The sequence below is a fragment of the Gymnoscopelus microlampas genome, assembly GCF_963454915.1.
Source record: "Gymnoscopelus microlampas genome assembly, chromosome: 3".
In the NCBI taxonomy this organism is placed as follows: Eukaryota; Metazoa; Chordata; class Actinopteri; order Myctophiformes; family Myctophidae; genus Gymnoscopelus; species Gymnoscopelus microlampas.
The window spans coordinates 47,747,259-47,764,931 of NC_139940.1; the positions used below are offsets into that span (position 1 = coordinate 47,747,259).

The 17,673-nt window shown below is 43.7% G+C and overlaps 1 protein-coding gene across 1 annotated transcript in view; it reads left to right on the plus strand.

The window, feature by feature from the left end:
- Positions 1–3,381: 3,381 nt before the first annotated feature.
- The window catches only part of fhod3b (formin homology 2 domain containing 3b), a 193,667-nt gene continuing 179,375 nt past the window's right edge, over positions 3,382–17,673 (plus strand). The window contains exon 1 of the mRNA XM_084052364.1: positions 3,382–4,209. Within this exon, the coding sequence (XP_083908490.1) occupies positions 4,045–4,209 (165 nt within the window). The 5' untranslated portion in view covers positions 3,382–4,044. The remainder of the gene's footprint in view (positions 4,210–17,673) is intronic.

Here is a 17,673-nt window from a genome sequence, read left to right on the forward strand (position 1 = left end):
GGTTCCTCTATCACAAATAACTAAGATGCTATTGTGGCCCTGTGTGTGCAGTCAGTGTGTGCAGTCGAGGAATGGTCTCCTGTAGGGTTTGTTATTCCTGTAACAAAGGCCAAGGTCTCAGGGAACATCAGGTGAAGGTGTGTAGTCCACTGTGCGGTGTCGTGTGTGTGTGTGTGTGTGTGTGTGTGTGTGTGTGTGTGTGTGTGTGTGTGTGTGTGTGTGAGAGGCGTGCCTCGGCTGCTAAAACACACGATGGGTGTCTTATCTTATGGGGCAGGGGGACAGGGTTCATACATGTACGCCTTGTTGGCAGGGGCGGATTAACCCTACGTGGTGCCCGGTGCTTGGACCCGGTTCGGTGCCCCCCGCAAGCGTTTTCTCAAGGCGAGGGGTGGGGGGGCGGTTCTGCGCGGACACGGTTCGGTGCCGCGTTTTGTTAACGGGGGGGGGGGGGGGGTGCTACACTACTGGAGTCTGGGGTGTGCTTTTTCTAAATTTTGAAGTTTTTTTTGGGGCCGTTTGGTGCCCCCCCCCCCAGGTTGGTGCACCACTGCTTGTTGGGACCAAGGGGCAAGGCTGAGATATTTACGATGAGGCCGACAAAATGGCCAGAGTGGCGCTGTTTTACCCTGCGCCGACCTGTGAGTTCAGAAAGAATTTATTTTAGCGCAAGTGAATGGGTTTTTTGACAAACTTTAGACTAGATTTTCTTACTGTAATAACAATTGTCATAAATTCTATATGCTTCCAGTCGCTAGTTTAAAGTCTCCTTTCAATCATCAGGATATGCGTTTTGCTAAATTATGGTTCTATTTATTATAAAATTGACGATAAAGTAGGCTATTCTCTAGGAGGGGCGGGATGATTTGATTGACACGCTACACAACCAATAGCATTCATTCCCCGCCCCCCGCTCTTGATTGACAAGTTACCCAACCAATAATGGTCTGAACTCATTCTGACGCGTATTGAAAGATGGCGGACCTACAGTCTTGCAGCAAAGGCGTCATTTTCGGTCTGTAGAAAGCAGCGGAGGGGGTTTGTCCATCTCATTTATACAGTCTATGGTTGGGACACACGGAAACGTACAATGGATACTCATTGACCACACAATGAAAACATTCATAGATTAAGTCAGGGTCTCGCCATTATGTAACATATTACTTCTCTTACCCAGTGCATGTGTTACGTATTCAAATGTTCAAGTGTGGCGAGCGCATTTCTCATTTTGCGTGGATGATGAATCCATAAATGTTATCTCTATCAATATTTGTTTTGATTATATTTCTTGCAACCTGGAAATATTCTGTATAGCATTTCCATTTTTTCTGTAAGTATGAGAACAAGAGATGTATTTAACTCCGTACATTTTCCAACTTGCGGACGTCAGATTACTCCCGCAGATTACTCTTGTTGACCTCTGACCTCTCTGTTGAATGGTTGCCCTCAGCTATTGGAGGTCAAGAGCCTACCAAATCAGCTGACCCCATGTCTCTAGCAAGTTTTGTTGCTGACCTGTAAGGCTTCAAAGTGTCTCAGGGTCAAGGTTCAAAGGACAACCTCTATGTGCATGAACCACCCACAGCATTGACCCTGATGTTACTCTGTAGGTCAAGACCTTTTAAATGATATCTTCACTGATGTCCTACGATAAAGTTTATCTGACATTCAGTATTAGAAAGAATCAACTCAAAACCAGAGCAAACTTGAATGCTTCTTCCCTAAATAGAGAATACACAGTGGTATGCCTGAGATAGATAGTGAAATTAAACACTGTCAACTTGGCCTCCCTATTTTGGGCATGATATTAAAGGCAGGCACCAATTTGCTCACAACGCAGATCTGTTATCTGTTATTTTTTAAACTATTTTTGATAATTTTTGGAAATATGGCCCAAAACTGCAAGTTGATCAAAAGCCTAATATCTCCCCTTTAGGCTAGTGGTTAAGATGTTGGCTTTCCACGCGAGAGACCGGGTTCAAATCCTGGCCGTTGCATACAGACATGCAGTACTACTTTACTTGCAGTACTTAACAGTATAGAATATTGTGACACAGGCTCAAAGGAAAGACAGACAACAGTTAATGGTTTCAGTTCACGGTTCTTTATTTCCAGGTATAGTAGCCTTGCCGCTTGCCACAAGGAAACACATTAAACAAGTTCTGTAGATAGATACACAAACATGTTATGACAGCTCTGTCTCCCTCTCTCTCTCTCTCTCTCTCTCTCTCTCTCTCTCTCTCTCTCTGAATGTGTGTTGTGAGAGAAACAAGCAGTATGAAAACATGCCTAAAAGAAATGACTATAGGTCTTGTAGGGTCGCTGGCACAAAATATTGTCGTTAATAAGTATTTGTCCGTGACAAATACATATACATTTGGAGGTCCTTGACATGAAAATGTTTGAGAACGACTGGTTTGAACAGCAACATTAGACAGCAAGGCCAAATAAGCAAATAGAAACAAGCCCCAAAAGAGCCCCAAAACAATCTCTGCCTCTTTCTTATATTTGGTCAGTTATTATAGTTGGTTGATTACTTTTGATGCAGTTATGATCTATTTTCTTGTCTTTCATTCTTTCTTTTTTTGGTATAGAAAAGCTCTCAAAAGGTCCCAAAAACAGGTTGAGAACCACTGCTCTATAGACCAATTATTTGTTTACCAACATTGAGACTGGACACACAGGTGATTGTTTCATGCAATCAATTCTCAACCTGTTGTTTCGGGGTGCGTTGGTTTCAGCACACACACCTCAACCTCCTCTTGTGTGTTGGCTAGTGCTGCGCGCCCTAGCGAGACCTGACAGAATGGGTTTGACGCTTGCGCAGTATGACGGTTGCAACCAGTGTGACGTCGTCTGTTAAGGGGTCTATGGTGTGTATTGATTAATGTGATGCACAACAGGTGTGCCGCCGCAGTCCCACCTACCTTTGCTAGGCTAGTGTATGTAGCGTTAACATAGGCCTATCTGTGTGTGTGATATGACTTTGAGCAATTTGGGTTTTGCCTTTAAAGTTTTGATGACAGTGACTGAAGAAGGGCTCAAGAAATGTGGCAGGCGGGCAGGCAGACAGGCAGGCAGGCAGGCAGGCAGGCAGGCAGACAGACAGACAGACAGACAGACAGACAGACAGACAGACAGACAGACAGCAATGTTTACAAACTGTACAGTTCATTGCACGCTCACACCAACAACCACTAGAGGTCACCGTTACGCATGTAATAGGAGAAGAGCTTCTGCTGCTGAGAGAGAGAGAGAGAGAGAGAGAGAGAGAGAGAGAGAGAGAGAGAGAGAGAGAGAGAGAGAGAGAGAGAGAGAGAGAGAGAGAGAGAGAGAGAGAGAGAGAGTCACTTTTACCATCGGATCCACAGAGCAGACGCACAGTGTTCAGCAGCAGAGTCTCAACACCTTGGATACATCGTATCTGATCTGATCTGATCTGAACTGAACTGATCTCCACAACAACACCACTCTGACGGAATAACGCATCCAGACAGAGATACGTCACTCTGACTGACTGACTGACTGACTGACTGACTGCCTGCAGAGACCTGGATGTCTAGACTCTCTATAGACTGCAGTGTGTTGTTGGATCCCTGCGTCCGCATGAAGCGAATGGAGAAGAAAGTCCGAGAAGGAGGATAACCGACCGTCCCGAGGCTGCAGGGGACGATACTGCAGAGGACCTGCCTGCCTGTCCGTCTGTCTGTCTGCAGAGGACCTGTCTGCAGCGGACCTGCCTGCCTGTCTGTCTGCGGAGGACCTGACTGTCTGTCTGTCTGTCTGTTTTGCAGAGGACCTGTCTGTCTGCCTGCAGAGGACTTGCCTGTCTGCCTGCAGAGGACTTGCCTGTCTGTCTGCCTGCAGAGGACTTGCCTGTCTGTCTGTCTGCAGAGGAACTGTCTGTCTATCTGCAGAGGACCTGTCTGCCTATAGGGGGCTGTGTGCCTGCCTACTGCATCACCATCACAGCCATCATCACCATCCAGCACTTCTCCTCCAGACTCCAGTAGTGTAGTGTAACTGGTGTTGCATGGATACATCATGGCCACGCTAGTATGCAGGGTACAGTTCCTAGATGACACGGATCCCTTCAACAGCACCAACTTCCCGGAGCCCACCAGACCCCCGCAGTACACCTTCAGGGAGGACATCCCTTTGATCAACCAGATAGCTGGAGTCCATAGGATCCTTAAAGCCCCACAGAAGGTCAGTGTGTGTGTGTTTTTTTGTGTGTGTGTGTTTTGTTTTTCTTAACATGTGTTGTTGTTGTTGTTTTGAATTTAAAGCTGTGCGGCATAATGGTTAAGAGGTGCAGTGATGATAACAGTACAGTAATGTTATTCATTGAAACAAGTTAGCTGGTCCATGATACAGCAAAAAAAAAAAGAAGAAAAATGGCCTAAAGCCAAATTACTCGCATAGTTTGCGACTTTAAGGTTCCTGGGCAATGGACCTCAGCAGCAGGGGAAGCATTTTTCTGTTATCAATTTGGAACGCTGACAAATCTACATGTTTGCATATTATAGGTCAGTTTTGATGATTGATGCCATACACAATGAAGTTATCCTCCTGACCACGCAATATCCAGTTCTGAGCAATCTACAGCAGAATAGGCTAGGCCACCAAATATTAAACTAAATATTCATCAGCATGAATCAGAGATAATGCTATTTCTGTGATAGGCCTACTGTTACTGATCACGTCAATTTAAGTGCTACTGTAGGACATAGAAATGATAGGCAGCTCACCATAGATGGGGAGGTTTTGGGCATATATTGTAGACAGAGGATGAGGGTGTGGGAGATAGGATCTGTTTCGGGGAGAGGATGGAATGAATGCACCTCCGATGTACAGTTTGAAGACAGTGAACCGTTCTGCTGCTGTTGTGAGAACATCTGGCAGGTCAGTCCACCCAGTGTGGAGCCACATGGTAGGAGAAAGAGACAAGATCACTTTGAAGAAGTGGTGATCATTATAGTAAAGGGAAGCAGTGTTAATTTTGTTGAGTAAGACTAGGACTAAAAGACTAAGACTACAAATGTTTTGATATTTAGTCGACTAAGACTAAACAATTTCAGATGACTAAAATAGGACTAAAACTAAATGGTGTGTTATTCAAAAGACTAAGACTAAATCAGAATTTGCTGTCAAAATGAACGCTGCAGGGAAGCTCTTAGTATTGGCTGAGTGTAGAGTAGCTTGGGCTGACATAATAGAGCCATGGACTGGATGTATGGTGTTGTAACACCTTTAGCAACCCTGTAGTAGTGTAAAGGCCCTGAATCTGGTAGGATCTGCCACTGGTAGCCACTAGCCAGCAGAGGAAAGTGGTGGTAAAGGTGTACTCGAACTGCACTTAAGTACAATTTTGAGGTGTTGTTTTACTTTACTGGAGTATTTCCAATTTCCAGTAACTTTTGTTACTAGTTACTTTATACATTTTGATTATTATTACAAAACATACGTTGACCACTTCAGCCCTATATACATTTCGGCCTTTTGAAAAATAGCCGATCTACAAGCTCACAATGCGTCGATCAGCTATTTTCGAAAGATTTTTAATATATTTTATACATTTGAAAACTTGTGAAATGGGACATTCTGCTGCATAATGAGCACTTTCTACTTTTGGTACTTTAAGTACATTTTGATACCAATACCTTTGTACTTTAACTCAAGCTAACAATTTATTCCGGGCTTTTACTTGTAACAGAGCATTTCTACATTGCAGCATTGATACTTTTACTCAACTAAAACATGTGAGTACTTTTTCCACCACTGGCTATGTATGATAATGTTATGACATGATGAAGAGAGGGCGATGATGAGAGAGCATTGGGAGCCTGGCCAAAGGAGAGAGAGAGAGAGGGTAGCTGGAGGTGATGAGACAGGCAAATGAATACAGCTTCGATACGATATGAGGGTCTCTCTTCTCTCTCTGAGGAGGGTCTGACTCAACAGAGGAGCCCGATGCACGCCTGCAAGATTAGCGTTGTTGCTGCGATGTCGCCTGAATCACACCGTCAGCACAACAATTGGTGATCTAGTATTACATTGCAGACTCACAGGAGCTCCTCGGTCTTGTCAAAAAAAATGAGGTTCAGGTGTTGGGCAGCCGTCCAACTAGGGCGGCGGGTCTCAAAGTGTGGTCCGGGGACCCCCAGGGGTTCCACCCAGACAAAATACAATCAAGTGCAAGTTCATTTTGAAACGAGGAGCAGTTTAACCCCTTAAACACAAGCAGTGTGTCACGATGTGAGCTTGCAGATCTGCTATTTGTTTTGACTCGCTTAAGGCCTGTCCCAAACACCTGTGGGTGGGTGTGTGTGTGTGTGTGTGTGTGTGTGTGTGTGTGTGTGTGTGTGTGTGTGTGTGTGTGTGTGTGTGTGTGTGTGTGTGTGTGTGTGTGTGTGTGTGTGTGTGTGTGTGTGTGTGTGTGTGTGTGTGTGTGTGTGTGTGTGTGTGTGTGTGTTAAGAGTGTGTTTTAAGAGTGAGAGTTGTGTTGGGGGTGGGGCAGGGGAATGTCATGATGGATGCTTGTATCTTGTGAATGTGTGGGTGGATTGGGGTTCATATAAATGATAAATGCTGTATATTTTGTGAGTGGGCAGGGGATTTTATACTATGCTTTGGAGATCCGCATACAGCATATGATTTATTGTCCTGTTTGATGTCAAGCACACTTACTGTGGATGAAACGTGGAAAAAAACTTGACTTGACTGTGACTCAGAGCCAAGAAGTGACCCAGTGGATCCAGAGAGCCATACCTGTGGTCCACTCTGTCAAATGCAGCACAATGGCTCTATGGAGCAGACATTATGGATGTTATCAAAATCAAGTATACTGTATGGCAACGGTTCCCAAACCTTTCAGGCCGTGACCCCCAAAATAATATATTTGAACTGGGGACCCCCCACCCTGATAAAGGACTTGGAATCGGTTGGAATATTGAGAAAATAGCCGAACCACAAGCTCACTGCGAGGCGCTGTGAGCTTGTAGATCGGCTATTTTCACAATGTTTGCCTCTTTCTTTACTTGTGCAGATACTGTAGATACCCTGTGTACACTTACCGGTATACTGTATGTTGGTCTGTTTGCTGTTCAGTGTGAAAACAATGTTGCACATTAAGCTAATCATCTGGGGACCCCCCAAAAATAATGTGCGGACCCCCTTGGGGGTCCTGCCCCCCCAGTTTGGGAAGTATGGGGTCATGTGCGATGAATTTGCATTGGCACGTGATGCCAAAAGGAAACAATGAATATTGGATGCAGGACTCATGGATTATACATAGAAGTCACAGTGGATCAGCTACAGGACATTGCATCGTGACACTTTCTGACAGCTCATACTCAACGTGACAGCAGAGAAGATTCATGCTTTGATATTATTATATTGTCCCTGTCTGGCAGAAACCAGTCTCCATTCTTCATTTTAAGCCTTTACGACAGTGACAGTGGAGAGAGAATAGGGAATCAATCACACATATACAGCAAATGATCTGGCCAAACGGGAATCGAACTGGGTACTCGCTGATCACGGTTTCTTTGCTCCCAAGTGGTACAGTATGTGCCCTAAACTCTTTGCTATCAAGTCGCTCCCTTTCTTTAACAACTCAAGCCCTCTTTTTTTTTACTTTGTCATACAACAGTGTCATGCAAAAGTAGCAGAAACAGCCGACATACAAGCTAACATTTTCCAAAAAAGAGAGATGCCAGGTTGAAAGTGGTTAAGTCTGTCTGTGGATGGTAAATAAAATAATAGAACCAATGAAAAGTATTAACAAGAGAATGGGAGACGGAAGATCCGGGCATTCGAGGTTAAAAGAGGAAACAGTCTTTATTTAACCCATTAAGACCTGGAACTTTGTCATTTTTAGATTTGAGCTAAAAAAAAGCATTATTTTACACTTTGGGCTATTCAAAAATAGCAGATCTACAAGCTCATAGCGTGGCACCGAGTGCCGCGCTATGAGCTTGTAGATCTGCTATTTTTGAAAAATCGTGAAAATGTGTGCAAATCTTTGAATATATATATATTTTTAAGCGAACATTTTTAACTCAAATCTTTGCTTCTGGGGGGTCCCTGGAACAAAATATTTTGATGGGGGTCCGCGGCCTATACATATCATTTTGGGGGTCCTTGACATGAAAAAGATTGAGCACCACTGACATAGAAACATACGTTTTTCAGAAAACGTATGTTGAAAGCAATAGTTTTGGACATACAAGGTTTCTGCCCGACAGAAAACAATACTATATGTTGTTGATCTGTTGGGGTTTCTGTTGGAATGGACAGGCATCCTCTGGCTGTCCATGCCTTTACACAGGGGGGGGGGGCTAGACCTCTTAATGTTTACCACGACCACAACAATGAAGATTGCTTTCCTTACACAGGAACACATACTTTACTGTAGTCTTTTGAATGCCTTAAAAAATCACAATCATTAACTTCAGAGCTATTGTGTTTGGAAGAGAGGTGATAGCAGAGAGATAATCATCTGAGCTTGAGGCTTTGTTTGTCAAACAAACAGAACCACATGGCTGACCTGGCTGTTACTGTTGCTTATATACACGGCTTACAGTTTCCATGGAACAATTGACTCGACCGCGGAGGATGTGGCCATTATGATTGAAGATGCTACTTACACTCACAGACCGTTTACCCTCTGGTCCTTTACGGCAGTGGTTGTCAGAGTGGGGTCCGGGGACCCCCAGGGGTTCCATGACGGGGTTCCAGGGGGTCCCCGGCAAAATGAGTTACACTGTTACAGTTTTAATCCCTTAAACTCTATACTTTGCTATATCGCTACTTTTGAATTTCTTTGTCAACACATGCACACAATAGAGACTATAGGGAATAAAGTAAAAGTGCTTAATTTTCACTATAATTTTACCGGCTAGAACTTAGTCCTTTAGAGAATGTACTGTAGATGAATTACTATACATAATCATATCATAGGTTCTCTTTCCCTTCATACAGTTATAGACGGTTGTAACATTCTGTACTTAATCTAATCTAACAACTAAGATCTTCTCTTAAGAGGGTCCCTGACATCAAATCTTTTCCTTTAAGGCCTAATATGTATCAATTTGGGGGTCCTTGGCATGAAAATGTTTAGAACCACTTGCTCTATGGGCAAGGTGCCACCTTGTGACCAAAGAGTCATACTGAATGGAGCAGACCAAAAGCCTTTGAAGTATAATGGTCAGGAAATGAGATGATGATTGATGATTCATTATTGAATGAATGATTGATTGATGATTTATCCCGTCCTCTTATGTTAGATTATGATAACGTCTTCCTTTATCCAGGATTGCTAAGAAGTCATGCACTTTTCTGTGCAAAAAAGCACAGAGGTACGTTAATAAATAATGCTTAAAGGATAACACGAAAAGCCCCCTGAGGGCTTGTTTCCATTGTGGTCCTGTGTATTCAATTCATCAAGATTAGGCACACGCAAGTTCCACAACCAGCATGGTCTACTGTTCAACCAACGGGCAGCATAGAGTTGTGTTTATTGCCCTCAACAGTAATGACTGAAGTGTAGGGGAGATATGTGTTCACCACGTTCAACCTGGCGTCCCTTTGTCGGGTATGTCATGAGGCGGAAAAGTTATAACAGATTTTCACGAGTTAGGGAAAATAGCAGATGTTCAAGCTCACAAACGCATCGCAACGCTACTTTCGCTATTTGTTGTAAAGATGAAGTATAATCGGGGCTTAACATGTATACATTTGGGGGTCCTTGGCACAAAAAAAGTTTGAGAGCTACGGATTTAGAAGGTATTTGTATAATGAAGCCTCAGGTCTTTATACTTTCTCCCCCCAGATTTACCCAGTGTTCCAGCTGTGTAGTCGGCCTAAGGCAACCTAAGGCAACGGTTTACTGTTGCCAATGCCCTCACCCCTCACCCCCAACCCCCTCAGCCCCCATCCATGGATTAAAGTTCTCAATCGTCACGACTGATTTCAGTCATGTGGATTTCCATAGGAGTCAGCATGTCTACCATGGGAAGCATGTTGCACACCGAAAATAGCAGATCTACAAGCTCACAACATGTCGCGCTGCGACGTGTTGTGAGCTTGTAGATCTGCTATTTTTCGGTTATTCTTTATTTTTAGAAGATGAAAGAGTATTTGAAGTGGTCAAAATAGCAATAGAATACATGTTTGAAAGCATCTTCCATAAACATGAGTGAACTCGTGGCCTCGGATATTTCATAAAAGCAAAGGTTAATTAAAGCCTCACTCTGCAATGTCTTCAACTGGTTGGCTGTTATATAGAACAGCAGGAACAATAGGTTTAGAATGATAATACCTGAAGTGCAGCATCAGTTTTTTACTGAGTTAATTGTTCAGGAAACAAGGCTCTTCCTGTGCTGTTTCACAAAACACATCGCTATGGGACAAAATGGTTCAGTCATGAGATTTTTTTTTGCTTTATTCCATCCATGCCCCCATCTTCTCTGATGAACCCATGTGAATCCAAACCGTTCAGACTTCCTCTGCTATATAATTACAACTTGACATCTAGGGATCGCTGACATATTCTGTCGTTTTCCCCCGTCCTCAGCACTTACATTTTGAAAGTCTTTTTTTTGTGCGTTTGGCCCAGTCTCACATCATTCATTTGTTCCCAGCTGTTTGAGGAGGGGACGGTAACAGAGCTCATTGTTTAGATCCACTTCATCCATGATTCAATAGGCAGTTTTAAACACTTATCCATGATTCAATAGGCAGTTTTAAACACTTTATCCATGATTCAATAGGCAGTTTTAAACACTTTATCCATGAGTCAATAGGCAGTTTTAAACACTTTATCCATGAGTCAATAGGCAGTTTTAAACACTTTATCCATGAGTCAATAGGCAGTTTTAAACACTTTATCCATGATTCAATAGGCAGTTTTAAACACGTTATCCATGATTCAATAGACAGTTTTGAGTTGAACAAGTAACACAACTTTCCTCTTCACTACCGCATGATTGCAGCATTTCAGCTTTGCTATGAACAACTAAAGAACGAGTATGTTCCGAGTATCCAAGTATGTTAATACAATACAACTATCAGCAGTGGTTGAAGGTATGAAACCACATTTCTACAGCTCAAGGGAATCCTCCCTTGGCCATGGGGGAGCTATGGGCTTATGAGCTTCAGGCAGATGTCAGACACCAGGGTCTAAATGTCTCAATGGAAGAGTAGGTAGACCACCTCCAACCACTGCACATGTACTAGTTATGTGGCTTTAACATACTCTACCATAGTATGACACACACAAAGAGTTGATGTACTTTGCACGCTAGATTGTCCTCACTTTTATATCACAAGGCCTATGGTAGAGCCATATGAAATCCGTGTTAACGGAATCGCGGACGGAATCGCGGAAATGACCAATAAAAATGGAATTGGAATAAAACACGGAATATTGCAGAATTTGGAAAATTAAAAAAAATCGCGGTAAAATATTTTTTTTTACCGCAAATTTTTACAAATCCACGGGACACCACCATTTTGCATGCCCACATCCTACTTTATAAACAGTAAAATCCACGTAGAAATAGTCTTAGAAAGACGCTAGAAACAATAATACATGGGCGACGCCATTTTGCGCATGCTCAGACCGAATTAGACCGAATTATTTTGGGAACATTTTTGCGTATAACACAACAAGGGCCATGTATGGACTGTTATATCTTGAACATTTATTCATTTCCACTTACCAGACACTTTTTTTATGGTAAAAATGAGCATAAAAAGCAAAATGCAGAATTCAGAAATATTAAAATGGAAAAAACAGAATTTGGGAAAAAATAAAACGGAATTGGGAAAAAAATAAAACGGATTTCATATGGCTCTACCTATGGCAGTGGTTCTCAAACTTTTTCATGTGAAGGACCCCCAAAATGATATGTATTTGGCCGCGGACCCCCATCTCCAAATATGTAGTTTCAGGCACCCCCATGAAGCAAAGATTTGAGTTAAAAATGTTCGCTTTGAAAATATATATATATATTCAAAGCTTTGCAAACGATTTAAAAAAATAGCAGATCTTGGACCCCTGGGGGTCCCCGGACCCCACTTTGAGAACCAAAGGCCCATGGGGACAGAGGAGCCCAGAAGGGAGTGCCTGTGCCAGTGTGAAGCTCAGCAGTGGCTGCCTAGTGAACCGTGCTGCTCACATGTGCATTAGTGGTTCGTTAGCAATAGCTCGGGGGCGCAGCTGCTGCTGTTGCTGTTGTTGCTTTTCATACGAGGAAACAGTCCCATGTTTACAGCGCTGTGTCAGCACAAAACAACCCCACCCCACACACCACCCCACCCCACCCCTGCCCTGCTGCGGACAATGAATTCACACTTTCACATTCGTTTTATTTCGGGGTAAACATTAAACGAGGCGAGCGTGCCAAGTGTGCCGCAGGGCTGTGTCAGGGCAGGGGGAAATCCCCACGTTTGTTTGGTTAATGGGCTAAACTTGTTACTTGTCTGCTTCTCCGTCTGCTGCTGTCATTGTCATTAACGTTGGTCAACTCAACAGACCTGCTGCCCTTAATGTCTACACAGTGCATGGATGATGTGTGGATGTGCAGAACAGGCTGGTATAAATATAGCCTGGTTTTAACACATGGTGCCAAGGGAGCCAGCAGAGTGTTCTCTCTGCCTCTCCCGGGCTGTCCCCATCACTTTGGGCCTGTTATAACTGTAGTAGGCCAGGGGGTTTTCAAGGTTTTTCAGACCACGGACCCCTTAGCTGAGATAGAGATGCAGCAGCAATTTTTGGCTAATGCTCCTCTCAGAATAGGGATGCTATAGAATTGAAGTGGTTAATGTAAAAAAAAAGAAACTATCACACAAAGATTTGGCGGACCCCCTGTAGTAACTCTGAGGACCCCTTGGGGAGCCCGGACACCCTGTTGAAGACCCCACCTCTTTGGAGGTGTGGGGGCGAAGGATGTTGAGCCCCCCCCCCCCCCCCCCCCCCCAACCTCTGGGTTCTGTCATGGCTGACATTGATAAAATACAACCATTTATTATTACTCATCTCTACTGTATATTGCATCATAGCATCATGGAAGCAAACCATATCTGAGTACATTAAATCCAGTCTGATCATCGACAGTCAGTCCTTAAAATCAGATTTAATAACAGTGTGTGTGTAGACAGTCAGTCCTTAACCCATTAAGGCCTGCCCTGAGGTTCCGATTCTACAAATGTCTTCAAATGGCTTCTATAACAGTTTTCTGAAAATTGTATCAGTGGTTCTCACACAATTTTTTTTTTTTTCCCAGGGAGCCCCAGAAGCAAAGATTTGAGTTAAAAAAATTATTGCTTTAAAAATATATATATTCAAAGATTTGCACACATTTTCACGACTTTTCAAAAGTATATCTGTTTTTGCCAAAGTATAAAATAATGGTTTGAGTGGTTACACAAAATGCGTTCCCGGTTTTAATGGGTTAAGATCAGAATGGAGAAACAAATCGGATTGGCCCGCAGTCTGAAGAAAGCCTTAGCAAAGAGTCCTCTGAACTGACATACTGTCAGCAAGTCAATGTCAACATAGAAGAAAACATTCTCATAGTTCATCATTGTACGTACAGGTAGATTGTATTACCAAGGATCAGCATGCTCTATACTCTAGGCTCCACTACCCTACAGAGTGTAACCGTCTAAACCGTCAGATCTCTGCATTATTCAGCACATTTCTTTATATGACATCCTTCATTGAGGAAAGTATAATTGAAGATATTAATAATGCAAGCAACTAACTATTTAACAATACAAGCCGAGGCAAGCAACGTTTTTGACTCTTTTACCTGTTCCTGTGTTTGATTCTCACTGCTGCTGCTAACTGCTATGCCATTGGAAATCCCCGTTATCGTACCGTACCGTGCCGTACCGTACCGCACCGTACCGCACCGTACCGTACCGTGCCGTGCCGTACCGTACCGTACCGTACCGTACCGTGCCGTGCCGTACCGTACCGTACCGTACCGTACCGTGCCGTGCCGTACCGTACCGTACCGTACCGTATCGTATCTTATAGTATCGTATCTTATGGTATGGTATGGTATGGTATGGTATGGTATGGCAGTGCTTCTGAAACCTTTTCATGTCAAGTACCCCCAAATTCATATGTATTTGGCCGCGGACACCCCATCTGAAAAGGTTTTGTGCCAGGGACCCCCAGAAGAGAAGATTTATGTAAAAAAAATATTTTTCCAAAATATCCAAAAATAGCATAATATGCTATTTTTGGATATTTTTGGAAAATATTTTATACAAGCTCGGTGACGCGCTGTGAGCTTGTATATCTGCTGTGATCCGCTGTGAGCTTGTATATCTGCTGTGAGCTTGTATATCTGCTCGTATATCTGCTATTTTTGAAAAAATATTTTTAATGCTATATTAAGTAAGTTTGCCTGGGACCCCCTGGAACCTCCCCAAGGACCCCTTGGGGTCCCCGGACCCCACTTTGAGAACCAATGTGGTATGGTATATGGTATCAGCAGTGTGCAGCATCACAACAGCACCTCCTCCTCTATGTACCAGACCCTGCTGTGCTGCTGTGTCTGTCTGCAGATGGAAAGTATGACTCGGCGCTGCATGCCTGCCTGACTCAGCTTTTCTTCATCTCACGGATCTGCATTGAATAATTCATGGTCCTTTTTTCAGACCACTGACTGTGCTGCACGCTATAAGAAACACACACACACACACACACACACACACACACACACACACACACACACACACACACACACACGCACACACGCACACACGCACACACGCACACATGCACACGCACTCCTCCAGAGGTCATCACAAGTGTGCTGTCGCTGTAAATCCTGTTCAGTGTGTCGATGTAATTTCACATTGGCAGACCTTTGCAGTGCGTTTATAAAGGCTCTAGTTGTGATGTTCTGTGGCTACCGGCGACCTTGAAGTGTTGGAGTCGGTTCTGTTTGGCAAAGCTACAATGTGGAGGCAGGAACCGTGTGGCCGAGTCTCGGGGGGAACGGACACCGACTCGAACAATTTCACTTTTTTTTTGTGTGTGTTTTTTCGGTGGGTGAATGGGTTGTTTCCCTGCGAATTATTCTGCAGAAATGACACAGTTCCATAATGAGAAGTTATGCTAAGTGCTGTAAAATACAGACAGACTGTCCCTCCTTCATGCCTGTCAGAGGTCTTCAAAGTCCTTTAACATGGTGGTTTTGTGTGACGCTGTAGCGTGATCAAGTAGGGCATTGAATTTACGGGGGAAAAAAACAAAAACTTGTAGTGAAGTTATACAGGTCTTGGATGCAAGACTTTAACTTGGAACGAGGTATTTCTATATTGTGGTATTGCTACTTTTACTTTTACACATTGTTATGTAGAGCTGAGGTTTTGCTGCTCTCTCTGTCTCTGTCTCTGCCTCTCTCTCTCTCTCTCTCTCTCTCTCTTTCTCTCTGTCTATCTCTGTGTCTCTTTCTCTCGTGTTGTTTCCGGAGGAGAGAGAGAGAGAGAGCGTTGCAGCAGCAGGACTACTGCAGACTGCTGCATGGTCTCATCATCATTCTCATGCTTGACAGGAGCTGCACACATTATACTGTCACTGCTTCTTTCTCATGCACCGTGTGCATTTTAACCGGTGTCCTCATTCCCCCTAACCTCAACACACACGCACGCACGCACGCACACAGAGAGAGAGACACACCACAAAGAACGTCCTTTCCTTACATGAGTTAACAGTGTGATTCACACATGTCAGAATAGGGCTTCCACTTGCAATAAGCTCAGTATCCTCCTGACCTTGTCGATAAGCCATTTCACACAAGGCATAAAAGCTAAAACCGACCTTCCTTCCATCCACTGTGTGTGTGAGAGACCCAGAAAAACATCTCTGAAATTGCAAATTGTTGTATGTTTATTTTTAGTTCTTGACTGCTGCCTTAAACTCTCTCTCTCTCTCTCTCTCTCTCTCTCTCTCTCTCTCTCGGCCAGTAGGGCCACAGTGCTGTGGTCACAGGGAGGGAGAGGCCAGACCTCAGTGTGTGTGTGTGTGTGTGTGTGTGTGTGTGTGTGTGTGTGTGTGTGTGTGTGTGTGTGAGAGAGAGAGCAGCACAGAGCTGCTATTGGTTTTCCAGCTTGGACCTTCCTGGCCACCGTAACGTAGGGCCAGTTCGCCAGTTCAACACAGAGGAGGAGGGGCGGGGGGGGGGGGGGGGGGGGGTTGACGATGCATCACATTTCGCTTTAATCCATGCAGCATACATAAATCTGATAATCTGGAAGCACTGGATTAAGAGCCATTTCCGTGGATTATACAGTAACCATGGCCTGGTGGTGGTGGTGATACGGGACTATAGTCCTGTAATCATCAGTGAAAACAACGTCCAACGTCATTATATAACGTTGCTGTCGGTGCAGAAACCTCTTATCTCCATTATTCAACGTTTTTGTGTTTTTTTTCCGCGTAAACTAACGGCCTGCTTGATCATACTACAGCGTCACAAAAGCATCCAAAGTAGCAGATTTACAAGCTCGAAACGCGGCGCAAAGCGCCGCGTTTCGAGCTTGTAGATCTGCTACTTTGGATGCTTTTGAATTTGAATCCTGAGAAGTAACAGTTTTGGACATACAAGGTTTCCACCCGACACAGACCATATAAGGATATAGGACCCAAAGAGACTGGATGGATGGATGGATTAACGATGGGCATTGATTCTAAACCTTTTTATTTTCAGGGTTTGATATGCATTAGGCCGTAGGCCCCCCATTTGATAACGATTTCTTTCTTTTTTTTTTAATCCTCAGTGTTCTTTTAACTCTGTGAGCGTACAAATGCAACCAAATGGACCCTTACATACAGGACCCGTATCCATTTGGACACTCTTGAGTTACAGACCTGTAAGGCTCGATTTAGGGTCATTTTAGCTGGAGGAGGGGGTACCCCCTGAAACCCATCCTCCATGGTCCCCCATGGGGGGTCCCTGAACCCCACATTGAGAATCACCAGTGGATTCATAATAGATACGGTGGATTAGAGTTGTTCTATTTTTATATATCTGTCTGGCAGAGAGGTCTACAGTAGGGTCTGGAAATCTCAACCTTCCACAGAGAGAGAACTTTCATTTCTTAACCCATTTAGACCGGGAACGCATCTGTGTCACTTTTTGATTTGAGCTAAAAAGCATTATTTTACACTTTGGCTATTCAAAAATAGCAGATCTACAAGCTCATAGCGCGGCACCGAGTGCCGCGCTACGAGCTTGTAGATCTGCTATTTTTGAAAACTCGTTAGAATATGTGCAAATCTTTGAATATATATTGTTTTAAAGCGAACATTTTTAACTCGAATCTTTGATTCTGGGGGGGGGTCCCTGGAACAAACTACTTTGAGATGGGGGTTGGCGGCCAAAGACATATAATTTTGGGGGTCCTTGACATGAAAAAGTTTGAGAACCACTGACATAGTAACATACGTTTTTTTCAAAAAACTGTTAGGATTTGGAAGACGTTTTGTAGAATCGGAACCTCAGGCCTTAATGGGTTAATTACTGGTTCAAATTCAGCTTCGGTGTGTTTTATTTTTCTGTCTATTTCAGGTTGAGATCCGCACTGTGTGGTACATAGTGTGTATATGAGACACACACACTGTGTGGTACATCGTGTGGTGAAAGA